The following is a 27408-nucleotide window of genomic DNA, read 5'->3' as shown; positions in this document are numbered from 1 at the left end:
CCCTGGAGGAGGGGGTAATGTCAGAGAATCACAGTCACCTGCACCCACGTTACCCAGATCACAGTCACCTGAGTTCTGATTCCTCGCACCTGCCACCTGCTAATTACCAGCACTATATCCACTCACCGCCAGCACTCCATCCTCGTCCGGTCTACCGTTCACTACCCGAACCTAGCCAGACGACTTAACCTTGTGTTGCTTCCCCACAGAACTCCTGTTCTCCATCGCTCCTGTTCTCCACCGATCCTGATCTCCACCGCTCCTGCTCTCCACCGTTCCTGGAACCTCCAAGCCCCACTCCTCCCCGCGGTTGTGCACACCGCTGATCTCACCTCCTGGATCCTGCCCCCGCTTCACCTCTCAGTATTCTCACTTGCACCTGTTCCAATAAACCCTTGTACTGACTATACTCCTCCGTGTCTCCTAGCCTGTGTGTGACACATATGTAGTTGTTCTTTAATATTTTGAATTGTTTTTAGCTTTATTTATTTTTTTCATTTAAATGTTAACTTTTGAAAAAAAATTGTATGCATTTGTCATTTTTATTTAATGTCTTTATTTTTTAAATGTGTATACTGTAGGTGGTATTTATAAACTTTAAACTTTTAGTTTTGGATCAGTTTGTAGTGGTTTTAATACTACAATTGATTGCTTCTGTTGTCCTCATTTGTAAGTTGTTTTGGATAAAAGCATCTGCTAAATGACTAAATAATAATGTATCCATCCACATTATGTATCCATCTACCCATCCATCATATCCCTTCATCCACAGTATGTATCCATCCATCCACCCATACATTGTATCCATCCATCATATCCCTTCATCCACAGTATGTATCCACCCATACATTGTATCCATCCATCCATCCATCATATCCCTTCATCCACAGTATGTATCCATCCATCCACCCATACATTGTATCCATCCATCCATCATATCCATCCATGCACAGTATGTATCCACCCACCCATTGTATCCATTTTCTTTCTTTCTTTCTTTCTTTTATTTATTAAGCACTTTTACACAATTTGTCATTGAACAAAACACACTGTACAAACTGTACAAACACAAGCAATCATAACAACATACATCATTAACACCACATAAAATAACAATAAAATAAAATAAACTCCTCAGTTTGATAAACCTACAAAAGCAACTACTATACCCCATGAAATGCTAGAGCTAAGAGGTATTCTTTAAGCTTATGTTTAAAAACAATGAATGTACGTTCCAATCTAATAGAAAGGGGTAGATCATTCTAGAGTTTTGGAGCTATCGCTACAAAAGCTCGATCTCCACTTCTCCGCTTTGTTCTTGGAGTCGTTAAAACCAGCTGGTCAGCTGACCTCAAGGACCGTTTTGGTTCGTATTTCTTAATAAGATTTACCAGGTACAATGGCGCCATACCATGCAATGATTTATGAACAAAAATTAAAATTTTTAAATTTATTCGGTAGTCAATTGGTAGCCAATTTAAAGAGCTCAATACTGGGGTAATGTGGTCTCTCTTACGAGTACCCGTCAAAAGTCTCGCAGCGGCGTTTTGAACTAATTGTAAGCGATTAATCAGTGTTTTATTTATGCCAATATATAACGCATTGCAATAATCTAGTCTTGTAAATATAAATGCATGAATGAGCTTTTCGAGATCACGAGTGGACAGAAATGATTTCACTTTCGCTATTAATTTCAAATGATAGAAACAAGACTTAACGACAGAATAAATCTGTCTCTCAAACCTGAGATCACTGTCGAAAAGAACACCTAGATTTCAGACTAGTGGCTTACAAAAGGGGGCTAAATCACCCAGATCATCAAAATTATTTGGAACTCCAAACCACACAACTTCAGTTTTCTCTTCATTTAGTTTTAAAAAAATTAAAGATAACCATGACTTAATGTCATGTATACAATTTTTTTTTCAGAGGGAGATAAATTTGCATATCATCTGCATAAAAATTAAAGGGTATTCTATGCTTGCTAAAAATTGACCCATCCATCCATAATATCCATCCATCCATCCACAGTATGTATCCACCCACCCACCCATCCATTCATTTATAGTATGTATCATACATCCATCCATCGTATGCATCCATCCATCCATTAATCCATCAATCCATCCATCTGCCTCCATTTTGGTATGCAATGCCTACTTTGATCCAGTAAATGTCCACCCTGAAGCTTTTCTTTCTATTTTTTTTTTCTTGTTTGCAAACTGCATTTCACAAATTCCAAATTTGAAATAAAGTTAAACAAAAATTAAAAGTTAAAATTCTTGTTTTAATCTTTGGATCTCTCACTAAAGTTTTCAACCCAGCCATTCTAATCTGTAAGCTGCCACAACACAGAAAAAATCATCATCCAATCTGTTTGTCTGAGCAAATAAATGTTAACTGCCAATTTTTATCACAAGATGCCCTCAAGAAGAGTAGAATGACAACGTGAGAATTGAATCTCTGTTTCAAAAAAGAAGGCATAATTATCTTCAGCTGCCTCTAGCCGCTTTGACCAGTCATTTGATTTTTCCTTACCGCTAACACATGTTGTTTTCTTGCTCTATTTACACGAAGGACCCGCAATTATTTCCAAAACAGTGTATCAATTTGCAAACAACGGAAAGACTTTTATTTATATCTGAAATTGTTAAGGTCACATTGAATATTTTCAACAACGGATGGCGATTTGAAACAATAAACAATGGCAATTATTTGGCACATTATAAAAGAGCTATAATGTCTAAAACATCTCAAAGAACAAATCTATAGGGCAAGTTCACAAGCCTAGCTGTTAGATATGGAATTATACACATTTGTTTTCTTTATTTTTCTAGTCTTTTAAAGTATTTTATTTATGGAAAAATGCCATTGCTTGAGCTTTGGGATGGTTGATCGGTGCAAGTAATCTTCAGGTCCCTCAAACCCCATTTTTAAAACATTTGACAAGTCAAACATCCAGTAAATGCCCTGTAGTTCTTGATGGATGTCTAGTTTGCAACTAAAAAGGAGTTATGCACAGGTTTAGATATCAGTGTTTGTACAGGGAAAATAGTGGTTTTCCACAGAACGGAAGTGTGTACATGTGTGAGTGTAGGTCCGTCGGATGTGGAACGGATCACTGGGATTGGACCTCAGCATACTCTGTGTGTCCGTTATGGAAGTCAGCAAGATTACTGGCCCCGTCTCCATCGTACCGGGCTCTCAGCCACCACAAATTAGCCTGCATGAACACTTCATTCTTCTGCTCTATCCTAAAGTTCCCTCAAACCTCTTAGCATTTGCCAGTCCCACTCAGGTAATAGGAAATCTCTCTTTTTTTGGTCTTTCAGGCTAGATATAGATATAAAATCCATATGCATTCCCACACTGTGCTACTACACCAGGCGACCGTGTCAAATACAGTTTGGCCGTGTCACTGTGGAAGTATTGTAAAATTCAGACTATATTGCAGAAGTTGGAAAAGCTCTTTGGAAAGTCAGTCTCAGATGCTTCTGATGGCCTGTGACAACTTCCTGAGAGGAGCAAAGATGTTACAAATTGAAAAAGTGTAAATGTTAGGGGAAAAAAGTGGGGAAAATACTCAAGATAACTGAAATGACAGTGTGAGAGGTCAGACTTTCATTGAAGGTAGATTTTGTGTAAATATAATCAAATACAGTATATTCCTTAATAAAGAACTGCTCAAATGTGGAAGAATGTCACAAAGACATTTAAAAAAAAACATATTGGCAATACGTATCCTCAAAATAAAAATCAATCAATAAATAAATAAATATATATATTATTTTGCATAAACATTAAGTAGACTTAGTTAAATTTCTGCTGAAATGAATGAATAAATGTATTTTTAGTATTTCTTTATTGTAAATATTATTCAACATTAATATAAATTAAAGTTATCCAATAAAATAAATATAATTTTTATATAATTTGCTAAATTATGTATAATGAAGTCCTATATAATCAAATATAGTATATTTCCAATTTCCCATATAAAGAATGACTCAAATGTGGATGAATCTCACAAAGCTTTTCAAAAACACATTTGGGTGATATTTCACCCCAAAATAAATAAATAAATCGAAATTGCATAAAAATTGTATTGAAATAAAGTTAATATACATTAAATATATAAATAAGTTATCCTACAGTGTATATAAACAAGATTATTTTTTAAAACACATTTGGGTGCTATTTCACCCCCCCCCCCCCCCCCCCCCCCCCCCCCAAAAAAAAAAGCATAAATAAATGGTATTACATTTGCATACATATTCATATAAGCCTACTTCTTTTATTAACCATATAAATAAAGAAATACATACATAAATAAGTTTCACTTTCTGTATGCTATACCTTATTATACTTCAGCTGATTTTAGGATGACATAAAACCAGGAGAAACCAAGATATTCATCCCAAAAGTGTTAACTTTCAGACTGTGGAAAATCTCTCTGGGAGAATGTGCAAAAACTCCTTGATAGCTGAATATGTCATCTCACTCATTCTCAAAATGCTGTGACACACTATTATAACTACACTCTAAGACCTCAGAAACCAGAAACTTTGAAGCACCACAGATCGTTGTATAAAGTTAATATGCATAATCTCACCAATCATGTCTGGTCCCTTGGCTGTGATTCTGAGGCCTCTGCTGCCCATCGGCACTTCAATCACCGTTTTCATGGCTGCAGAAGAAGAATCACAAACCAGAAAGTCATTAAAGCATCACATAATACAATGCATGAAATTAAATGTAAAATTGGATTAATCTGCAAAACAACTGCATTTATTTCCTAGATGATAACTGGCAGGCAACTCATTAAATTCAACATGCAATGCAGTGTTTCACTCCAAACACAGATCAGAAGTACAGCATCCCTCACGGTTCATCTCAATATCCACTGATGATATGAGATATGGAAGTGCACATAAATACAGTCATTACATCTGAGAGTAAATGAGTTGCAAACACACACACACACACACCGCAACGCGCTTAATGTGTCCGACCTCCCTCCATAAAAAAAAACATCTGTGGCTTCCCAGTGTAATACTGAAAAAAGAAAACCCACCAATTTCCAGCTCAGTAAACAGAAAACCACAACAGAGAGCAGCCTGAGTGCTTTCAGTTATGGTTGGATTGAGAGTGTTCTGTAAAAGCAAGCAGAAGGGGGGTAATGGAGAGAATGGGGAGGAATACAGGAAATATATCCAGTTATGCTGTATCTCTACTTCCATTTTATTCTTTATTTAGATTTCATATACAAAGAGACTTATTACAAGGATAATCCCCGGAGCGAAGAAACGGTTCTCCCAAAATTGGATATTCTGTAATTATTAGATATTCTGTTTTTCCACAATGATTTTTGGAGGATGTTCAGACATATATTTTTGAAACTGGTTTGGCACAATGAATGAGTAAATAATGACAGAATTTCATGTCAATCAGTACTCACTACTCAATACTCATGAGTAGTTTTAAATAGGCTACTCTTTTACGCAAGTAGTTTTTTGCACAAGTACTTTTACTCTACTCACACTACATTTTTGGAAGGTAATGGTACTTTTACTTGACTATATTTTTTCATTACTCTTTCCACCACTAGAAATATGAGACGTGCGTATACAAAACAACTAAAAAATAATGTGCGCTCACAGATTTTTTTTATTCCGCTTCATTTCCAATCAAGATGCAATTTCATAGAACAGTCTGAAAATATTATTTCACTGTCTTTACAACACATAAAATCTTTTTTTTTTTCAATGGACACAACAACATCCATGTGATGTATTTTGTGATTTTTCTATTAAAATATGTATTCTACTGTATGCCATGGTAGCTACTGTATGAAATTGGCCTAAACAAGGTAAAGGAATCTTTATTTAAACAGTTATTACAAAACTGTTTAAAATCTCATTTCCTTAACTGTCGTTTTCACCATATGCTATTCTTCTTATAACCTTAGTTTCCTGTTCACACTCACTGCATTTGGGGTATATATGACCCCAAAATTTAAAGAATGATTGTGAAAAAAATGTACATTTTTAATAATACATATAATATATTATTTTTTTTGTTTACTTCTCATCTGTACAGTAATGCTGTGTTTTTGGATATACAAAGTACTTTTGTACCTATTTACCACACAATTCCTCAACTATACCATTAGCTTGCATGTAAAATATTATTTTTTTATGAAAAAAATACTTAAACAATGATCTAAATTAAATATAAGTTGTTTCTGGATATTGATCTAGGTGTTAGCTGTACAATTCTGCCATCTGTTGGTCAAAGACAAACCTTTAGGAATTAAAATTTAAGAAAGAAATTGTATTGTCCATAGATACCCAGAAGAGGGCAATAGAGATCCATTCATTTTACTGGATGTAGCCAACTGCTCATATTATAACTTTTGTGATAGATTTTGTGAATTTATACATGTATAAACATTATTAAAGACATTAAAAATAAATATTCTTTCAAATAGTAGAATTTTGGTCGTTTTTGAAGCGATTTGAAATGTCTGTTTTTACAAAATACCACAGAAATTGCCACATAAGAAACACCTAAAGGACAAGACTTAGAATCAGATTGTAGTTGAATATTATTTATTTTAATGAACCAAATGTCTCAAATGGCTCAGAGTCATCGCCCTCAGTGTCTTCCAGGCATGATTCAGTTTCACTTGAATCAAGCAGGCAATCTAAAGTCTCCAGGAGAGTGTAACGCTTTGCCATACTGACACAGAATGAACTGTGTGACACCAAAGACCCTCTTTTATACCTTTGGTGTGGGAACTATTTCTTTGTTTTCAAAATAAAGTTGCAGCTCTTAGAACTCAGAGTAAACTTTCTCAAAGTTGAACAGGTCAGTTGCCTTTCATCTCTCCCTTGCTCTCTCTGTCTGTCTGTCTGTGTGTGTGTGTGTGTGTGTGTGTGTGTGTGTGTGTGCGCGCGTGCACATGTGTGTCTGTGTGTGTGTGTGTGTGTGTGTGTGTGTGTGTGTGTGTGTGTGCGCGTGCGCATGTGTGTGTGCATTAGGTCTCACCCCTTTTATCTTTGTTCTGCATTTGTGGCTGATTTTATTTGGCTGTGGCAGTCATACCTGTCTGTGTGTGTGTGTGTGTGTGTGTGTGTGTGTTGAGTGAGCATGTCTTTTCTACATTGCATTTTTGCTCTAGTACCAGGCCTTCATTTCTGTGTGGAAATTTTCAGATTTATGCTGGAATTATTGATTTTATTTGTCAATTTCTAAAAAAAATGCTTTCAATTGGAGTCACACCTGTGTGTGTGTTTGTGTGCGTGAGCATGTGTGTGTGCAAGTGATCATGTTCGTTCCACATTACATTTGTGCTCTAGTACCAGGACTTCATTGTGGTATGGAAATTTTCAGGTTTATTCTGGATTTATAGATTTTTTTTGACAAATGAAAAATAAAAAACATTTTTTTTTTGATTTTCCCATTCATTTCAATGTGGGGTCATATTGACCCCAAAGGTCATGAGTGTGACTTTTTTTTTTACATACCTTTAGAACAACCAAATCAAGCCCAGTTTTTTTGTGTGTGTATGGATAGATAATTTAGAAAAAGTCACAAGATTTTATTCCACTGAGATAAAGGGAACCATTATTTTTAACTAAAGAAAAGTCGCTTGGGGTCATATTGACCCCAGAGGATAACTTAAGGTTAAACAACTTACATAATATGTGGTCATAATTTTCCCCAAAAATTACATAAATATTCTGTTATACATGTCAGCCCTTGGACATTTTTACTTGTCAAATCAATATAGTGAGAGTGCTAAGTGTGTTTTAAGTCTAAAAGTGCCCTTGGTTTCAACAGCAAACATCTTTAGCTTGTAGCTTTCAAAGTAGCTTCCTTAATGTCCTTTAACAGTTTTAACTGAGGAACTTTGGGCTCAAATATAAAGTGAGCGGTTTGTGTAGATGCTAAGTGTTAATGCAGATTATTGCATTAGCGGGAATTAATTCAGGAAAAGAAGCATTTTTCCCTTCGCTCAGCAATTGCTTACTGCATCCAGCAATTATAGGGCTTGGAAATGTGCCAACGTCATGGGAGCCCCAAAATATTTACTTTTGGAAACATATCTAGAAAGTTCTGGAATTTATTGCTCTAATGAAATAAAGTTTGCAGACACCAGTCCGTTGTAAACAGGGCAAAAAATGCTCAAACAATGCTGCGTTTCAAAATTACCAATAAAAAGTACCCAAGACGTAATTGCCCTCGCTTTAAAAATAACCCAACCATGCAAGTGTGACTTCAAATTTGTTTATAACGATGGGGGGGGGGGGGGGTAATCTAATGTGACTAACTGCTCCACAAAGATGCATCGACCAGCAAGTAAAATGAAAATCACACAAACGCTCCCATAATGCATCTGTGCTTCTTTCGCTCTCCTTTCAAAAATGCAGAAATGAGTCACTGCAGAGTAAAAGGAATGAATTGTAAGAGCCAGAGGCTCATTAGCAGCTTTATTGCATTTTAATATTAACAGATCCATGTGACGCTCTGGAATCCTGACCGTCATCCAGACTGGATTGAAGTCTTTTGGGGAATGACCTATCCAATCACCGGACTTCCATCTGGAGACCTCGTGACGACTTACGAGAAGCCTACATGCCAGTGCCACGCATGTGACTTATTAGTGAGACGGCTTTTATTAAGGAATGCATAACTTGTTTGGATCGAGTTACCTCGGTTTTGCTTTAACAGGCTTTGAAAATGAATAGCATGATTGTGTGAAAACGTTTTGGTTAGGAGAAAAGTTCCAGTCGCTCAGGCTCTTCTCCAAAATCTAGTGAGCTGCCTTGCTTTCTACTGCCTACATTGCCAGACACCTTCTAAGGAAGCATCAACCTGAAACAAAACCGATTTGGAACAATGATTCAATAGATTTTGGCGTTAGCATGTACAAAGCATATAAATCCATAAAATATACAGAAAATAATCCGATATTGAAGGAAGTATATACACTACCACTCAAAGGTTTGGGGTTAGTATAATTTATTTATTATTTAAATATTTATAAGACAAAAATGAATACTTCTATTCAAGAATGAAGCATTAAATTGATAAAAAAAGTGAAAAAAAAACAAAAATAGATTTAAAAAAAATGATGCTCTTTTGAATTTTCTTTTCATCCAGAAATCCTTACCAAAAATATCACAATGTCCACAAAAATATTATAGTCAGCATATTCTAATGATTTCTGAAGCATCGTGTGACACTGAAGCCTGGTGTAATGATGCTGAAAATTCAGCTTTGCATCACAGAAATAAATTACATATGAAAACATATTCAAATAGAAAATCAGTTATTTTAAATTGTAATAATATTTCAAATTTATAATTGTTTTTACTGTATTTTTTTTATCAAAAAAGTAAGCCTTGGAGAGCATAAGACAGTTTTTAAAAACAATAAAAATCTCAGCAACTCTAACGTTTTGAACGACAGTGTACATTTACAATTAACTTGTCATCCTGTGTCATCCATCTCACATGGGGTCAACGTAACGCATTTTTCCACATGTGATGTTGCCAAAGGTATCTTTGAAGTCAGCATAGTCACGCTTCCTACGCTTTGGAACAGCCTTTGCGTGGGAAGTGTGCTTATGATGCCTTGAAATACTGCCTGTGCAGCCAACTAGGCTTTGGAACGGCACCGTAATCAAAGTCGTTGGAGCATTTTGCTGTAAGACAAAGGAATTTTTGGATGAGGAAAAATCCTCGGCAGCCACCAAACACAATACACTGCAGAATCTTCCCAAAACTAATATAAAACTCAAGGTGAGAACAAAGTGCCACAGAAATAGCCTTGTGTTCCTCAGGCTGGAATGTTTAAAGGCAACATTCAGCTGTACCGTGTGCAGAAATAAAAAATTGCTGTCTTAATTAATTTGGGGTGTGGTTGTCACATAAAACACCTCTGTTATTTGATATTTTTATACAGACGTGATTTCAGCAATGGCGTCCTGCCTAAAAACCCAATACTTGCCCAGCAGACAGAAACACAAACTGAGTATTTGGGTAATAATCTTAAATAAATGACAACTAGCTATTAACAAGCAAGAGCCACAGCATGAAGTGTGTTATTTCTCACAAATGGGCTGAGATTCCCTCACACCCTTTAAAGGGAATCAATAACTATATCTTCAGTCCCAGAATGCAAACAATCCGTCTGCTGGCATTCACATAAATTAAGCAGGCAAATAAAGCTGCCAATGCTTGCACTGAAGACCACAGGGAACGCAAGACTGCTTAAAACACATAAGAGTTTATGGCTTTAAAGTGTTTCTGAACCTTGAGGATTATTTGATTTGATACAGCAATAAACATTCAAATTTAAGCAAAAGGGAGAAAAGTCCACTGACTTAATTAAATGCATAGTATCGTGTTGAGTGGCACAGTTAATCGAAACAAAAATGAAATCGTGATCGGGCTTAGTGTGATTATTAAATCAGCTTAAATTAAATTAGCTGTGATTCAGCTAAATAAATATATGTGTGCTGTGTGTGCCAGAGTGAAGGCACTGTGTTCATTTACACATGAGCAGCTTATGATCCAGTGTTTTCAGTGTCTCAGAGTTAATGCTGCTCCATAAGAACTGTTCATTTCTGCATCTGCTCTGAGTTTGGATTGCATTTGGTAATGCAACATGCGCCAACCATCTTCCCAAAGTTGTAATGAAAAGCTCTTATAAACTGGCTGCTGACAACAAAAGAAAAGCTTAAAGGGCTTGCAATGGTTTTCCACCATAATAACATTTTGTATCAATATTTACGGCTGTCTTAATGCTAAAAATAGACATTTAGTTAGTCAGTTAAATTACACTGAAATGTCACAATAATTATATTTCTAATTTGTTTAATATTTAACAATAATAATAAATCATCATAATTGCAATAATAATAATATTGTTGTTGTTTTTATTAATATTATTATTATAGTAATCTTTATTTTATAGTTGTTTTCTTAAATACAAATTTTTCACAAAGACAAAAATACAAATGCAAGGATTTTTTATTTGTTTATTATTATATAAACTTGCTTTTTTGCCCAAATTGTGCAGCCCTACAAACTAAATAAAAGCAAAACAAAACACATTTTAAATCACAGTTTTTATATAAAAATACAATTACAATTATACTTTTTCCCCATATCCAAAAAAAAAAAAAAAAAAAGTAAAAAATAAAACTCTTAACTATATTTATAAACAATTCCAGTCCAAATGTCATTGGTTGATCCAAGCCCATACTGATGTCTTGAACCCTGGTGGGGACAATTTAATATTTTTTTATAAATTATAAAGGAACAGAATAGTAAAGGAAATGCTCTAATTCTAGCAGGGAATTCATTCACTCCTATTTGTGTACCTAAAAATTTCAACACCCCAAACATGTCTTGTCTCCTCACATTCAGTTAGGAATTACATGAATTACACATATATGATACCAAAATGGCCATATTTGAGAAAGCAGCCGTATAGCTGTCGGTCATATAAACTTTTTGTTGTCAACAGTTGTCAAATATTAAATATTTTGCTACTTCCATCTTACTCCACTCTCTTTCAACATTAAAACTGAAGCTTTGTGCTGGAATTCATGCTCTGCTTGTAAACAGTAAACTCTTTAATTTGATTGAGCATCATTTTGATATTGACAAGCACTGTTAGACCACCGATGCAGTCCCCCTCAGTGTCTATGGTGGTTACGGCAGTGGGTAGATCCAATGTTGTTGTCCAACAAAGAGAGCAATAGTCTAAAAACCAAACCACAGACATGTGCTCATGTATGCGTGTACCTACGTTCTTCAGGTGACACATGAGGCAGAGCCTGGCCCCGGACCAGTCGACAAGTGGAACCGTCTCCAGCGCACACGCCACAGTTGTCCTCTTTAGCATTGCTTCCCAGTTGTCTGTCACAGCCAACTTCCTGTTGGAAAAAACAGAGGTATAACTCAGAAAAAGGCAAAATGGGAAAATTTACTTAAGGCCTGTTCACACCAAGCACGATAACGATAAAGATAACTATAAAAATAACGATATTAGCGTCCACACCAGCAAACGACATCGTCTGTTTATTCTGAGCGCAATTCTCGAGCTCATTATAGCAGGATGGATTCTGATTGACTGTCAGTGTTTTTATCATTCATCAGCTGGAAAAAATTGTTCTGGAAGTGATTCCAACAATATTGTTTCTTTGTGCCATTATCATTATAGTTGTGGTGTGGATGCTGCTATTCTTTAATACTGAGAACCATTTTTAGAACTATATCTTTATCGTTATCTTTATCGTTATCGTGCTTGATGTGAACGGGCCTTTAGACTCCAAATTAGACTCATTATCCACAACAGTATTTTGAATTGAACATTTTCCTGATTCATTCCTGCAGCTGCAACACTATTTTGAGAGGCAACTGATTTTGCGGGAAACAGACCTGCAGGACCTCAACCAACAAATCATGCTTCCTCCATAACAGAATAGAAACTGACAATAAAATGATGTGGATTGAGAAACTGGCCAGCGCACGGCTCTAAGCTACAATGTTTAAGCTCTAACAAGCATCATAAAAATTCATGGAGAGCCAACATATAAAACATGCAAGAATACTGAATCATTCTTCATAAGTTTTCATCCCCACACGTTCCCCCCAGCATTCCTCAATATTTATCCAGAAATCTGTGCATCTGACAGTGATGCTCTGCTAGGAACCTGCCATCTGCACCAGAAAAGTTGCCCAGTTTTAATGCAAAATGCTGTTTACACTAGCAGGGCACTAGGGAACGTAGCCAGAGAAAGCAAACAGCACTACTTTACCCAGTAGCTCTGGTAAACAAGCACAAGTAAACAGACAAGCTTAATTTATGCCAATTTACCTAATACTCACGGGGACTGAGGTCAAATTAAGTGCAACGCAAGAGAAGTTTCATCAACATTGTCGAATTAAGTTACCGTGCAGTACTGCATTGAATACTGATGATTGCATCTGATTTGGTTTGAGTATATTGTGTTTCTTTGCTGTGGGCCAAATGGAAAACAGCGAGTCTTCTGAAAACATTAAGAAAGTTCACCCAAGAATGAAAATTCTGTCATCATTTACGTACCATCATGTTGTTCCAAACCTGTACGACTTTCTTTTTTCGGTGGAACAGAAAAGCAAAGTTTAGCTGAATGTGCCAGAAGCTCGTCAACAAAATTAAATGGGGATGCATACTTTTGAGCTCCACAAATGACCAAAACATCTCCATAAAATTAAGATGTGTGCAATATATTCCAAGTCTTCCAAGCCATATGATATTATTGTGTAAGGAATAGACAAACACATATAAATTTATGCTGTAATTTGGTTAAAATAATGCCCTCAAATCTTATTAAGACTTGCATATATTTAAATGTATACATCTTGTTCAGTTACACAATATGCAAGAAATAAACCTAGCTTTTATGCACCATTTCTGAATATATTCAGAACCACAAAAGAGATTTTTATAGTGAATTATGAGTTGTTCCAGCCTGTCCACAAAAAGATATTGATTTCTGAGAACTTTGAATATTGTGTATAAGTCATATGGACTACTTTTGTGGTGCTTGTTTGTCCTTTTTGGGGCATAATAGCATTCATCCCCTTTCATCCTTCAGAATATTTCCTTTTGTGTTCCCTGTTGGAAAAGAGAGCCATATGAGGGTAAATAATGACACATTTCTGTCTATTTTTGGTATTCAGCGCATCAAACATAGCCAAGAAACCTTAAAAACAATGCAAAGTTATTCAAGCTCTAGGTGCACTGGAAAGATATTTGCAAAATGAATGCAAAATTAGTGCTAAATAAACTATTTTATGTATGCAAGTAATTATGTTAGTTTCCAAGCAATTGGAGACCCTGTATTTGGACATCCTGTGTTTAACATCCTAAACCGGAGCCATGGTCAAATGGAAACTCGATTCCTTGTATTTCTGTCGATTCAGGCCTCTTTCTCTCTTTTGCTCACACAAAGACACAGAATTGAGGTTAATCTGGCAGAATCGTGACCTAAATATACCCTAAATCCCCACATATGTAACACTCAAAAAGAGAGACAGTTTTCCTATGTTTATGGTCATTATTTCATTATCTTTCCATTTTAGCTGCAAGTTTTTTATATTTTTAGGAAATGTGAGCTGCGCTGTTAGAAATATCCAGAATGGAAAACCTGTTGGCGTCAGTACCACCAAACAATAACATTAAGCCTTTGGACACGCAGTAAAAAAGACTGATACTATGGCAGAAGCAGATGATTTGGTAACTTCAGTGGATGGAGACTTGGAGAAAAGAATTGGATAAAACTGTAAAGCTTATTTTCATTGTGCTAATATTACTGTAATGCATGTCAGAACAGGGCTGAAAAGGTCAAGAATTTTGCCTCGTAAATACTGAGTGGCTTTGGCTTCAGAAGAGCATTTTTCACCTCATCAATAAGCCTAGACTGAACTTTAAAGGACAGATGTATTAACCTAAGCGCTGTAAATGCTCACTTAAGTAGGCTTATGTATAAATAACATTTTCAGATTTCAGTTTTTTTACTTTTGGTTTTCTGGGAGTTCTGCCATCTCGCACTACGTTCAAGTGCACCTGGTAAGCTCCCACTTCCGTTAGACAGTTGTTTTTTCAATATTTCACAAATCCAAGCCAGAAACAAAGTACAAAAACAGCCCAAATCAAGCAAAAATACAATGGACGATCTGAAAAAAAGTTCTTCTTTCTCGCATACCAGTGGATAAGCATTACTACATGCACGTGCAATAACATCAAACATTTTATTTAATCAAAATTATCATTTTTACTTTATAACAATAATTTGATTATAATACATATTCATTATTGTGATGCTTTATTATAATAATTTTATTACAATTATTTACCATAATAAATATTATTTATTATTGTAAAGTTGTATTATTCGGTTAAATGCTACTGTTAAATAAACCTATTGTTCAAATTTAATGTAGTATACAAACCTACTGTTTACTTCTTACTGCTATTATGTTGATCTTATTTTTAATAACAAAACAACAACACCAACAACAAAAAAAATACATTTGTGATACATATCATTAGCATGAAATGACTCACAACATGAAATAAGATTTTGGTCATATCACCCACCCCTACACTGTAAAAAGAAACATACATACATACATACACACATAAATAAATAAATAAATAAATGAGTGCTGTCAAATGATTAATCGCGATTAATCGCATCCAAAATAAAAGTTTTTGCTTACACAATATATGTGTGTATATTTATTATGTATATATAAATACAAACACACGCATGTATATATTTAAGAAAAATATGTTATGTTTATATATTAAATATATTTATATATAATATAAAATATAAGAATATAAATGTATAAATATATACATGTACAAATACTGGAAATATACTGTATATACTGTATGTGTGTCAAGTGTGTGTCACGTGTCGGTTTCCATTTTAGTTCCGTTTTGTCCTTATTTGGCATTTCCTGTCCTAGTTTAGTTAATTATCATTCAGTTTACCTGTCTTGTGTTAATCATCTTGTTTGCTCATTAGTTTGTGGTCTTTATAAGCCTTGAGTTCCAGAGTCTTATTGTCCAGACTTAGTAACTTCTGTTATTTAGAAACGTTGTTTCACTGCTCTTTGTTATTAAATCTCACTTTTGATATGTTACAGAAGACTGGACCAACACCGAATTATGGAGGTCGCAGAAGATTGTTGCCGCCGTCTGCGGCTCATCCCGACCCACTGTTCGCGGGAAATCGCCGCCGCCGTCCATGGCTCACCCAGACCCGCCGTTCGCGGAAGATCGTTGCCGCTGTCCATGACTCACCCAGACCCGCCATTCGCGGGAGATTGTCGCCGCCGTCTGCGGCTCACCCAGGCCCACCATTTGCGGGATATTGATGCCGATGTCCGCGGCTCCCAAGACTAGCCCGCCATGGACGCCAGAGTCCCCAGACCCGCCCTGGAGGCTTCCCCAGTGTCCCTGCCCTGCACCAGCTCTCATGGTCCTGCTAGTATACTTACCTCTGGTCTTCTCTCCAAGTGTGTGTTCGTATCCTTGCTCCAAGAATTCCTGTCAAGACATATATTTCAATTTACCGTCTCAGCGCACTCAAACTGGTTTATTGAATTACTACTCACCTAATTCCAGATCCAGCTGCTCTGCTGTTGTTAAATATCTGTTATTTCACCTATTTCTCTGTTTGAATCCTGCTTTCTGTAACAGAAGACCGGACCTTACCGACTACAGCGACATGAGCTCCACACTTGATCCCGCCACAGTCATTCTCTCCATAACCCAAGATGGCCATCCCATTGAGTACTACGTTGAGGAGTTCCTCCCGTTCGCCCACCAAGTGCAGTGGAATGATGGGACATTAAAGATTGTATTCTGGAGTGGTCTTAATGATTATCTGTATCTCCAAGCACCAGCTGCTACAACCCCTGGCTCACTGGCGCAATATCTTGATAATGTGCTATTACTAGCAGGTTCTCCCTTCACAGTGGGTGAGATCGACAAGGATGCTAGAGTCATTCCAGTCCCAATGTCTACCCCTGTGGAAGAAATCTCGATTCTGGAATCCCAGTCTGAAATGGCCGCGGCTCTGAAATCTGTACCGCCGCCGTCCACTGGGAAACCAAGCCCGCCGGTCGTGGCCCACGCAAGTCAGCCGCCCGTGGTCAACCCAAGCCTGCCGCCATTAGTGGCCAACCTAAGCCCCCCGGCAGAGAATGTGGCAAGCCCTCCGGATGAAACTCTCTCCAAACTTGTGCCTGCTCCTCGCAAGTGCCCTCCTACGTCTCCGATGGTCCCGTCCAGCTCTCCTACGTCTCCGCTGGTCCCGTCCAGCTCTCCGTCGAAACCCCTGGTTCTGTCCAGCTCCACGCTTCCAGAGCACCGCCAAGAGACCACGCTTCCAGAGCACCCCCAAGAGACCGCTCCTCCAGAGAGGAGCTTCCCAAAAACTTTTTATTGGGGGGGCTACATACTCCTGGCCTGGATAACCATAGTGGTCGTGGGGAAGGCCACTATGGTTCCTCGATCTAATCCCCCTGAAAAATTAGTCCCGCCTGGGCTCCCTGAACCCCCAGACTCACCATGGCCTTCCAAGCTCCCTGATCCGCAATTGCCTCCTGAGTCCCCTGATCCGCCCTGGAGGCTTCCCTTGTCTCCTCCCTGTCCTGGCCTTGCTCCAGCCACCAGGGCGCCCGCCTCCCCTCCCCTATGTGACTGTTACGGTGTGGGACGCACCTTACGGGAGGGGGGCGATATCTGTCACGTGTCGGTTTCCATTTTAGTACTGTTTTGTCCTTATTTGGCATTTCCTGTCCTAGTTTAGTTAATTATCATTCAGTTCACCTGTCTTGTGTTAATCATCTTGTTTGCTCATTAGTTTGTGGTCTTTAAAGTCTTGAGTTCCACAGTCTTATTGTCCAGTTTTAAAGTAACTTTCTGTTATTTAGAAACTTTGTTTCACTTCTCTTTTGTTATTAAATCTTACTTTTTATTTATTCCCTCGTCCTGTGTTCCCTGGAACAACGTACCGTTACAGTGTGTCTTCTTCCCTAGGTGTTTCCTTGTCCTTATTTGGTTTTCCAGGTTCTGTCCTCGTTTAGTGTCATTATTAGTTCACTGATTTCCAGTTGTGTCTCATCTTCCCCTTGTTAGTTCTATTTTTAGTGTGTTCTGCCCTGCGTTTCTGGTCTGCTGTTATATGTCTTCACCCCGACTTGATGTGTGTTCTCTTGGCATTTTGGATTAATTAATACTGTTTGTTTAAAGATTCTCCGTGTCTCATCGCTCCTTCGTCCCCGCGCACCCTGACAATGTGTGTATTTATACATACATAATAAATATACACAGTACACACACATATATTATGTAAACAAAAACTTTTATTTTGGATGCGATTAATCGTGATTAATCGTTTGACAGCACTAAAATAAATTTAATTCACTGTGTTACTTGCCGTTTCTTTGTAACTGTTTGTGAAGTTTACTACCAATTTTTGAGTTTCAACACCACATAAAACAAGTATAGAATACAGCTAATGCTTGCTATAGTGCCTCTTATGGCAACTCTTATAATGTCATGGACTGATATTTCAAACTCAAAGGGTGCTTCCCTATCAGTTTATGTAGCTTAAGTTCATTGATGTTCACCTGACAAATCCCACTGATGCACATATCCAGAGAATCCTCTTTGCACCGAGTGCCATCCAACACTTTGGGCGCCAGTTCCACCACCAGGTTTTTCCCCCGGGCTTGACATCGGAGGGCACAGGGTGAAATAGGGTCGTACGTCACAGGTACCCACTCATAGGTTTGTCCTTGGTACTTGATGTCATTGTGGGCAGAGCATTGTTGAGCCCTGAAGTCACCTGACTCTGGAGGACAGTCCTGATTGGAACAAAGACAGAGAAAGATTTGACAACTTTTTAATATCTTTAGGTAGATTTCTTACAAATTGCAGTCTATCACTGGATACAAATTACATGCCGGAAATCATAGTTAGTAACAATAATCCTGTACCATATTGATATAAAAACAAATAAATGATTTCATTTAAAATATTTTATTTAAAACACTATTTAAAAATTTAAATATAATAAATTCTTTTAAAATAAAAACGAGTATGAAAATCCACAAAACTGGAATGATTGCCCAGAAAGAAAAATTTTAGAAAGAAAAATGTAAAATGTAACAGAAGAATTAGAAATTATTTATTAATAATTAACTTTTGTGTATGTAGTCTGATTATGAGTATTTTAAAATAAAAAAATAGTGCTGTCAAACGATTAATTGTGATTAATCGCATCCAAAATAAAAGTTTTTGTTTACATAATATATTTATGTGTACTGTGTATATTTATTATGTATATATAAATACACACACATGCATGTATATATTTTGAAAATATTTACATGTATATACATTTATATATTTATATTCTTATATTTTATATTATATATAAATACATTAAATATATAAACATAACATATATTTTCTTAAATATATACATGCATGTGTTTGTATTTATATATACATAATAAATGTACACAGTATTCATACATATATTATGTATACAAAAGCCTTTATTTTGGATGTGATTAATGGTTTGACAGCACTATTTAAAATGTAATATAATCTAATAACAAGTGTTTAATTTTTGGAATCTGATTACATAATCTAATTATATATAATGAGTTACTACACAGCACCATCTTTGCCTACAAAATAGAAACACTGACATTTAATAGGCCCAAAAATAACAGCTGACCTGACAATGGCACTGGAAATATTATTTTCTATGCAGCGAGATTAAATCATGAGCATGTGTGTAACATCATAAAGCTTATGCAGATGACTGGGTGCATTAATGAATGGTGACAGTGTAATTGAACTGTGGCAGGCCTCCATGTTTTGAAAAACAATATTTCCTATGTCATCTCCTGTGCACTGAAGAAAACCACAATTCTTCCTCTGCAGCTCGGGGCTCTGAACTCATTTAATCATCCGATCGACTCTGAAGCCCCCATGTGCAAAGATCACCAGTGATGCCCGTGACTGAAGCGTCTCCATCGGATAGAGCTTTTACAAATCACAAGTCTTCAACGTCAGGACCAGTAATGGAAACAAACAGAACAATTTGACAATAGACCTCATCAACAGCAATTATAAAGCCTGACAGGGAAGACCGAGCATCAGTTCTCACTGTTTTGACGGAAATGGGATAAATGTTATGCTGGGAATCTTTCCCAGATGGCTCTGATTGGAATTGTGGGTGAAGAAGGAATGTGATTCCAGATGAAACCACTTCAATGGTAGAAAAACACTGGCTTTTGATTAAAATGGTCCTTAAGACACACGGGCATCTAACAGCTCTCAAAATGAGTTTGTCTAGTAGTTGGGGACTATTCACTGAATCATAGGGCACCATTCTGGTTTCATAACAACTCCATTATTGTTTTGTTTTTTTTAATTTCGAGCTATTACACCAAGAAGTGTATGAGTCATTTGAACAATTCATCAAAGAATCAAATAAACAACTGGTTATAAGAGTTATTTGTTCACGAATCAGACTACACTGATCATGACTATTATAAAATGAAAAGATCCAACTTAAATAATGGATTCATTCACAAACCAGACATCGCTTTTCTTTAAAAGAAAATTCACTTCACTTGCATAAAAACAAAAAAAAAACAAATGTAAAAAGATCTGTTGATGGAATCAAACTCATGAAAATCATTTGGTTCCATGTCAGTTTTTGTTTTTTTCATTTTTTTTTTTTTCATTTAAACTGGTTGTAAGAACCAGTTTCTCATTCCCACCCTCAAAATTTACATTGTGCAAAAATGCACATAAAAGAGAAAAACACACATGAAATGTGTGTTCTACCTTACTAACTATTAATAAGCAGCAAATTAGGAGTTTATTGAGGCATTAAAAACTTTAGAATAAAAAAATCCAGTAACTCTTTATTTTAGGGTCTCTTAACTAGTTGCTGATTAGCATGCATATTAATAGAATATTAGCCATTTGTTAGTAGTAATTAAGCACATATTAATGCCTTATTCTACATGACCTTGTTCTACATCCCTAATCCTACCCAATACCTAAACTTAACAATTACCTTACTAACTATTCATAAGCAACAAATTAGGAGTTTATTGGGGGAAAAGTCATAGTTAATAGTTAATAAGTGTTCCCTATTCTAAAGTGTTACCAAATATCCACAATGGAATTTAAACACATTAAACAGAGCTGTGAGTGCTACACTCGTACTGGTAACAGGATGAATGACTAAATTAGTACAAATATCTAATAAATGAACATGCAAGGTATGAGGGATCTGTATAATTTTATGAACATCAGTCACTCCAATTCTTTGCAAACTTGCTTCTGCAGACAGATTGCTGGTGGGCCTCATAATACTGACTTACTGTATTGCTGCATGTTCTGTAGCGGATGTTCCTGCCCTCACAGTTCCTGTGGAACAAACATAAAACAACAAAATCAGATATGTTACAAAGTCATTGTTCTTCTTTGTGGCGCAACCCCTCCATCTTTTGTCTCAATATTACAGTACACTATCTGTCACGGTACGCCCCCAGGAATGGCGTGGAAAGACGAGGTCAGGGTCCAAATGCAGGTAAGGCTTTTAATAATATAAACAACAAAGGCCAACACGGCACAGCAACACTTAAACACAGCAGATTACAAGACATAAACAGATAAGTACGAACCCAGGCAGAGTGGTGGGAGAGGGAAGACTAAATAGTCTGTGGCAAATGGGGAACAGCTGTGGGTGTACTGAGTGTGATGATGATGCGGCAGGTGTGTGTGATATGGCAGGTGTATGTGATATGGGAGATGAGTCCGGGAGAACGGGAGATGGCGGCCTCCTGTGGGGCCAGGGAGAAGTACAGGACCCGGACTCGTGACACTACCCCTCCCCTAAGGAACGGCTTCCAGACGTTCCACCAACCGCAAAAGTATGGAGGGAGGTGGAACCGGGGGATGGTGAAACAGGGGGAGGGATGGCGGGCCAGGTCCGTGTGGAGACAGAGGCCGAGCAGGAGACCGGGGCGGATTCGGAGGGTTGGACCAGGGAGACTCCAGCCAGACAGGAACTCCAGCGAACAGCCAGGGTGGGACCGGAGGAACAAACCAGGCAGGCCCCGCCGCCTCGGGAGCGCTGAGAGCGAGACCAGCTGTCTCGGGAGCTTCGTGAGCGAACGCCGCGCTCTCGGGAGGAACGGGAGCGATCACAGCTGTCTCGGGAGTTTTGTGAGCGAACGCCGCGCTCTCGGGAGGAACGGAAGCGAGCACAGCTGTCTCGGGAGGAACGTGAGCGAGCACAGCTGTCTCGGGAGCTTCGTAAGCGAACGCCGCGCTCTCGGGAGGAACGTGAATGAGCACAGCTGCCTCGGGAGCTTCGTGAGCGAACGCCGCGCTCTCGGGAGGAACGGGAGCGAGCACAGCTGTCTCGGGAGCTTCGTGAGCGAACGCCGCGCTCTCGGGAGGGCCTGAAGTGAGCTCCGCTGCCTCGGGGACAACATCAGCGGGCGCCGCCGCTTTGAAGAAGCCTGAAGTGAGCTCCGCTGCCTCGGAGACAACATCAGCGGGCGCCGCCGCTTTGAAGAAGCCTGAAGTGAGCTCCGCTGCCTCGGGGACAACATCAGCGGGCGCCGCCGCTTTGAAGAAGCCTGAAGTGAGCTCCGCTGCCTCGGGGACCACATCAGCGGGCGTCGCCTCTTTGAAGAGGCCTGAAGTGAGCTCCGCTGCCTCGGGGACAACATCAGCGGGCGTCGCCGCTTTGAAGAGGCCTGAAGTGAGCTCCGCTGCCTCGGGGACAACATCCGCGGGCGCCGCCGCTAACTCTACCCTGAGGCCCGAGCCGCTCATCCACAGAGCCAAGTTAATGTAACTCTCCAGCGACTCCTCGGGGTCCCAGTAGGGCATCAGGGTCTTGAAGGGCTCGGCCAGGCCTCCATGAAAGAAGACCATGAGGCAGGTCTTCTCCAACGCCGTCTGCCGAGCCAATCCTCTGAAGTCCCTGACGTAATCCTCAATGCTCCGGTCTCCCTGGCGGATGCCAAGCAACCTTCCTGCTGGACCCATGATTGCTGGGTTCGTTCTGTCACGGTACGCCCCCAGGAATGGCGTGGAAAGACGAGGTCAGGGTCCAAATGCAGGTAAGGCTTTTAATAATATAAACAACAAAGGCCAACACGGCACAGCAACACTTAAACACAGCAGATTACAAGACATAAACAGATAAGTACGAACCCAGGCAGAGTGGTGGGAGAGGGAAGACTAAATAGTCTGTGGCAAATGGGGAACAGCTGTGGGTGTACTGAGTGTGATGATGATGCGGCAGGTGTGTGTGATATGGCAGGTGTATGTGATATGGGAGATGAGTCCGGGAGAACGGGAGATGGCGGCCTCCTGTGGGGCCAGGGAGAAGTACAGGACCCGGACTCGTGACACTATCAAGGGGAAAGGAACATCCTACTATTTATCCCTACAGTAATGATTTTCAGACCTGCTCTTGATTATTCTCTCTTTAAACCGCTCACTCGTTTGTGGGACTCTTTGTCTATTAGTGCGCTTCTTGAGAACATAAAATGAATGCTTGCTTTATTGAAAAATAAATTCCCTTGACAAAAAAGCATTATTTTCTATATGTGAAATATTTGTTTTTCACTTAGACTGCCAGTCAGGTAATAACAACAATGCTGTCAATAAAGTATAAGTGCATTTAAAAAATAAATAAAAACAGGAAATTATTTGCCATTTGTGATTCTCTCCAAAAAGCTGTACAAAATATGCAGCAATGTGTTTTGAGAAGAGGATGTTTAGAGACAGAAAACCAGAGAGAAGAACAACAGGATATTGACTTTCTAAATGTCCTAATACCTCAGCCTAAAAACATTAGCTTATCATATTTCAGTTTATTAATTCCGTTCAGAAGAGCAGCAGTCACCCTAAACAGAAAAAGTTCACATCACAAGACTTCTGAAGGGTGGAAGGAAGATGCAACCAGACTGTTATTAAGATCTCAATCTTTCTCTGCAATCGTCCTGCCCTTGAGCGAAATGATTTAGGATGAAAGTCTAGTTTTTATTTACTGAATACTGCACACTGCATACTATTTAGAGATTATTCTACTAGTAAGAGATTATTCCATGTTGCTATATTGTTGTCGCATAACATCACTATATTTGCTGCATATATAATTCAGCAAGAGACAGTTATCATAGTGGAAATAAAAATGGCTATTTTTAATTCAAGTTTGTGTAAAAAAATAATCTTAACATTTGGCAGTCAGATCAAATAATGAGTCACGCAAGAGAATGCGTGATCAGTCAGTTTGTAATGTTCCTATGTGCCATTTAAGAGTCGTCTGAAATATATTATTCAACAGTAGAGCAGAAAAATTGTGAGATCTAAAGCTGCTGAACATGTAATTAAAAACATTTGATTTAGTATTTTTCTTGGTGCTGAAATTTTACACTACCATTTAAAAATTGAGTCTGTAAGATTTTATATTTTTAAAAATAAGTCTCTTATGCTCACCAAGGTTGCATTTATTTGATTAAAAATATATTCTAAACAGTAATACTGAAAAATATTATTACAGTCTAAAATAAGTGTTTTCTATTGCAATATTTTTCTATTGAATTTTCAGCCTTCAGTGTCACATTATCCTTCAGAAACAGGGTTATTAAAGTTAAACAGAAACTAAAACTAAAACCATTATAAAAAATTCTTACTTGAAATAAAATAAATATTAACTGAAATAAAACATATTAAAAATGTTCTATTTCAAGTAGTTACTAAGACAACAAATGACTAAAACAAAATGAATAAATCATAATTAATAATAAAAACTATATATGAAAAACACAACAAAATTACTAAAACTTTAAAATGAAATTGAAAATGCTAAATATTTTTTTTTTATTAAAAACTATAATAGTATCTTGATACTAAAATGTTCAGAAATCACACTAATATGCTCATTTGATGCTCAAGAAACATTTCTCATTATTATCGATGTTGAAAACAGTTGTGCTGCTTCATATTCTGATACTGTGAGAATTTTTTCAGAATTGTTTGATGAACAGAAAGTTGACTTTTGTTGTAAAATACACTTTGTGTCTTTTTCTATGGGCAGTCTTCTCTTTCAGGTCAACTACAGCCTGCCCCGTCTCCACTCCAAACCATCAATGTCTGTTATTTCTACTCCAGTGCCCTTTAACAGGTGCTCTGGCCTGTGTGCAAGCGATATTGCGCGGATGCTATGATTCAGAAAGAGCCTCTTTGTTCGCTGACCACATAATCAGCTGTGGAATCACTTCCAGATCTTCGTGTAATCAGCAAAACGCAATCGCAACACAAGCTGGCCCACCGCTGCAGCTCTTCTAAAGTTCTACTGACAATAAACAAAAGGAGGAAGAGAGCCGAGGTTATTCCAGTAGCACACAGCACACTCATGATGGTCTGTTTAATATCGCACAGTCTTTATCTGTGCAATACATTTTTCTGTGCATGGATGAAATGGCATCAAATATCAAAATGGTTATTGATTTGGGAAAAAAAATGTATTTGTATGAATCCCCAAACTGTGTCAAATGAACTCAAGAACAATATAAACCAAAAAGTTTCTACAGAAAAGCAGCAGTGCATAAGACAAGAGACAAAAGCTTGACTTAAAAAAACTTGTATGCATAATTGTTTTTAAAATTGATAATAAACAATGTTTCTTGAGCAGCAAAATAGCATATTAGAATGATTTCTGAAGCACTGAAGACTGGATTAATGATGCTGAAAATTCAGCTTTGATCACAGGAATAAACTATATATTCACATAGAAAACAGGAATTTTAAATTATAAAAATATTTCATAATATTTCTGTTTTTCCTGTATTTTTCTCAAATAAATCCAGCCAAGGAGAGCATAAGTGTTCAAAAACATCAAAAATCTTGGCCCCAACCTTTTGAAGGGTATTTTACAGGCGGCATTAATCAAAGTGACGAGAAACCCTTCTGCATTTTGTTTGAATATTCTTGGAAAAAATGAGTCTTCACACAGGAAGCATTTAATTGCAAATCATTGAGAACAATTTTACGTTGAGGGTCAGCAGAAGCATTTCCAATGAGACCTGAAGCAAGCCGTAATTGGCCCTTTCTCTTGTTTTCAGTCGGATCTAACCGGTCAATTAGTTTTAAATGAGTATCGCGTAACTTCCATTTTCTACATGTATTGCTTTAGCTCTTGGCATCTACCCTCCAGCAATGAAGTAATAGGCAGTGTGCTACAAAAACACAATTGCCTCCAACACAATAAAAAAACATATCTATCCCAGTATTATGTGCATAAACAATTCTAAATAAGTCATTCATTGGGTGATTTCCACTGCTGTGCTATCAAAACACTGCTCTGTTTGCTTCAGTGAGGTCTGATACACCTGGAGAGAGCTATCCGTTAGCGTTCCCATTCATTTCAATGGCAGATAGTCAGTCGAAAGTACATCATTTCTTTCTCAGGTTTGGAGCCAATCATCTGAGTCACAAATAGCATGTGACTAATTACTCCAGAGCAGTAGGAAAATAACATCATGGCCATGTCAACACATCATGGCAATGTTGATTGGCTAATGGGACTCAGTACTGTACCAAACCTTTTACTAACAACCGAGCTATGATGTGAAGTCCATTTCACATTTCTAAGAGTCCTCCAAAAAAACTTGCCAGTAAATCATCTACTATAATGAAATATAAGCTATTTAGATACGATATGTGTTACTGGCAAAAATAAAAAAATTAAAAACATTTCATATCAATATTAATGGAAAATGTCAATGCTTTTGACCTGCAGAATGGTACCAACAGGAGCTAATGGGTCTAAATCTTGATTTAAGCAGTATGACAATGGGACAAAACAAGCAAGGATCTGCTTCCAAAATATCACCTAAGTGTGGAATTGTCTCCAACATATTAACCAAAGGAACAATTTGAGCATTTTTCGAGTTGGTAAAAGAGAGAGTTGAGAACTTGAAAGAAAAAGTTCTCTGAAACTTGCGTCATTGCTTAAGCCAGTGTTTACTGTAAACCGTAATGCTCACAATAATTAATTGGTTTGAGTAGGGCAATCTTAAATAAAAAAAATCAGTTCAAACAAATCAGCTTTTATGACTATTCTGAACTTTCATTTTCTTTCGAGTTCCCAAAACTGACACATTTTAAGTACTCTGAATTGTTTCATTGCTTTGAGTTTAGTGAACGTGCTTCTTCTCATTTGCACAAACTTAAATTTTAATGAAACTGGGCTGGGATTTCTATTTTCCAGCATATATACAGTATATATATATATATATATATATATATATTGTACAAGATTAATATTAAGTGAGAGATTCAGTAGTAATTTAGAGTTAAATTTCTGCTTCTAAAATATTAATTTGAGATTATATTATAATCTTATATGAAATGTATAAATTAGCTTACTCAGCTATTTCAAGTGCAATTATATGAGTACAAAATAATAAAATAATCTTAATTAAACTTTGACTTTAAACTTTGGGGTAACTGATTATTATTATTTTATTTTATTTTTTTACTTTTGCCAATTTATTTGGGTTTATAGTGTTACTGTGTTTGGCTAGACAAACAATATTTTTATATCCCCAGAGTGGGTTACACTTTTCTGGAGAAGCATCTGATGAATATCTAAGCATATTAAACTGGAATAAGACAAAGTGTTTAAAAAAAACAAAAAAAAAAACAGACATTTCGCCTTACGAATTTACGATTATGAAGTTAGCAAACTTTACTTTTTAGTCA

At 37.4% G+C, this 27408-nt stretch overlaps 1 protein-coding gene across 1 annotated transcript in view; it reads right to left on the bottom strand.

Moving 5' to 3' along the window:
• LOC306884301 (ADAMTS-like protein 3) overlaps window positions 1-27408 on the bottom strand; it is a 193257-nt gene that overhangs the window by 61686 nt on the left and 104163 nt on the right. Inside the window, exons 5-8 of the mRNA XM_079440043.1 lie at window positions 21000-21045; window positions 18216-18452; window positions 11827-11953; window positions 4613-4687 (exon numbers count right to left, since the gene is read on the bottom strand). Of these exons, the coding sequence (XP_079296169.1) occupies window positions 4613-4687; window positions 11827-11953; window positions 18216-18452; window positions 21000-21045 (485 nt within the window). The remainder of the gene's footprint in view (window positions 1-4612; window positions 4688-11826; window positions 11954-18215; window positions 18453-20999; window positions 21046-27408) is intronic.

The sequence above is a fragment of the Barbus barbus genome, assembly GCF_936440315.1.
Source record: "Barbus barbus genome assembly, chromosome: 2".
NCBI classification, from domain to species: domain Eukaryota; kingdom Metazoa; phylum Chordata; class Actinopteri; order Cypriniformes; family Cyprinidae; genus Barbus; species Barbus barbus.
This window is presented reverse-complemented; position numbering and strand designations above follow the sequence as displayed.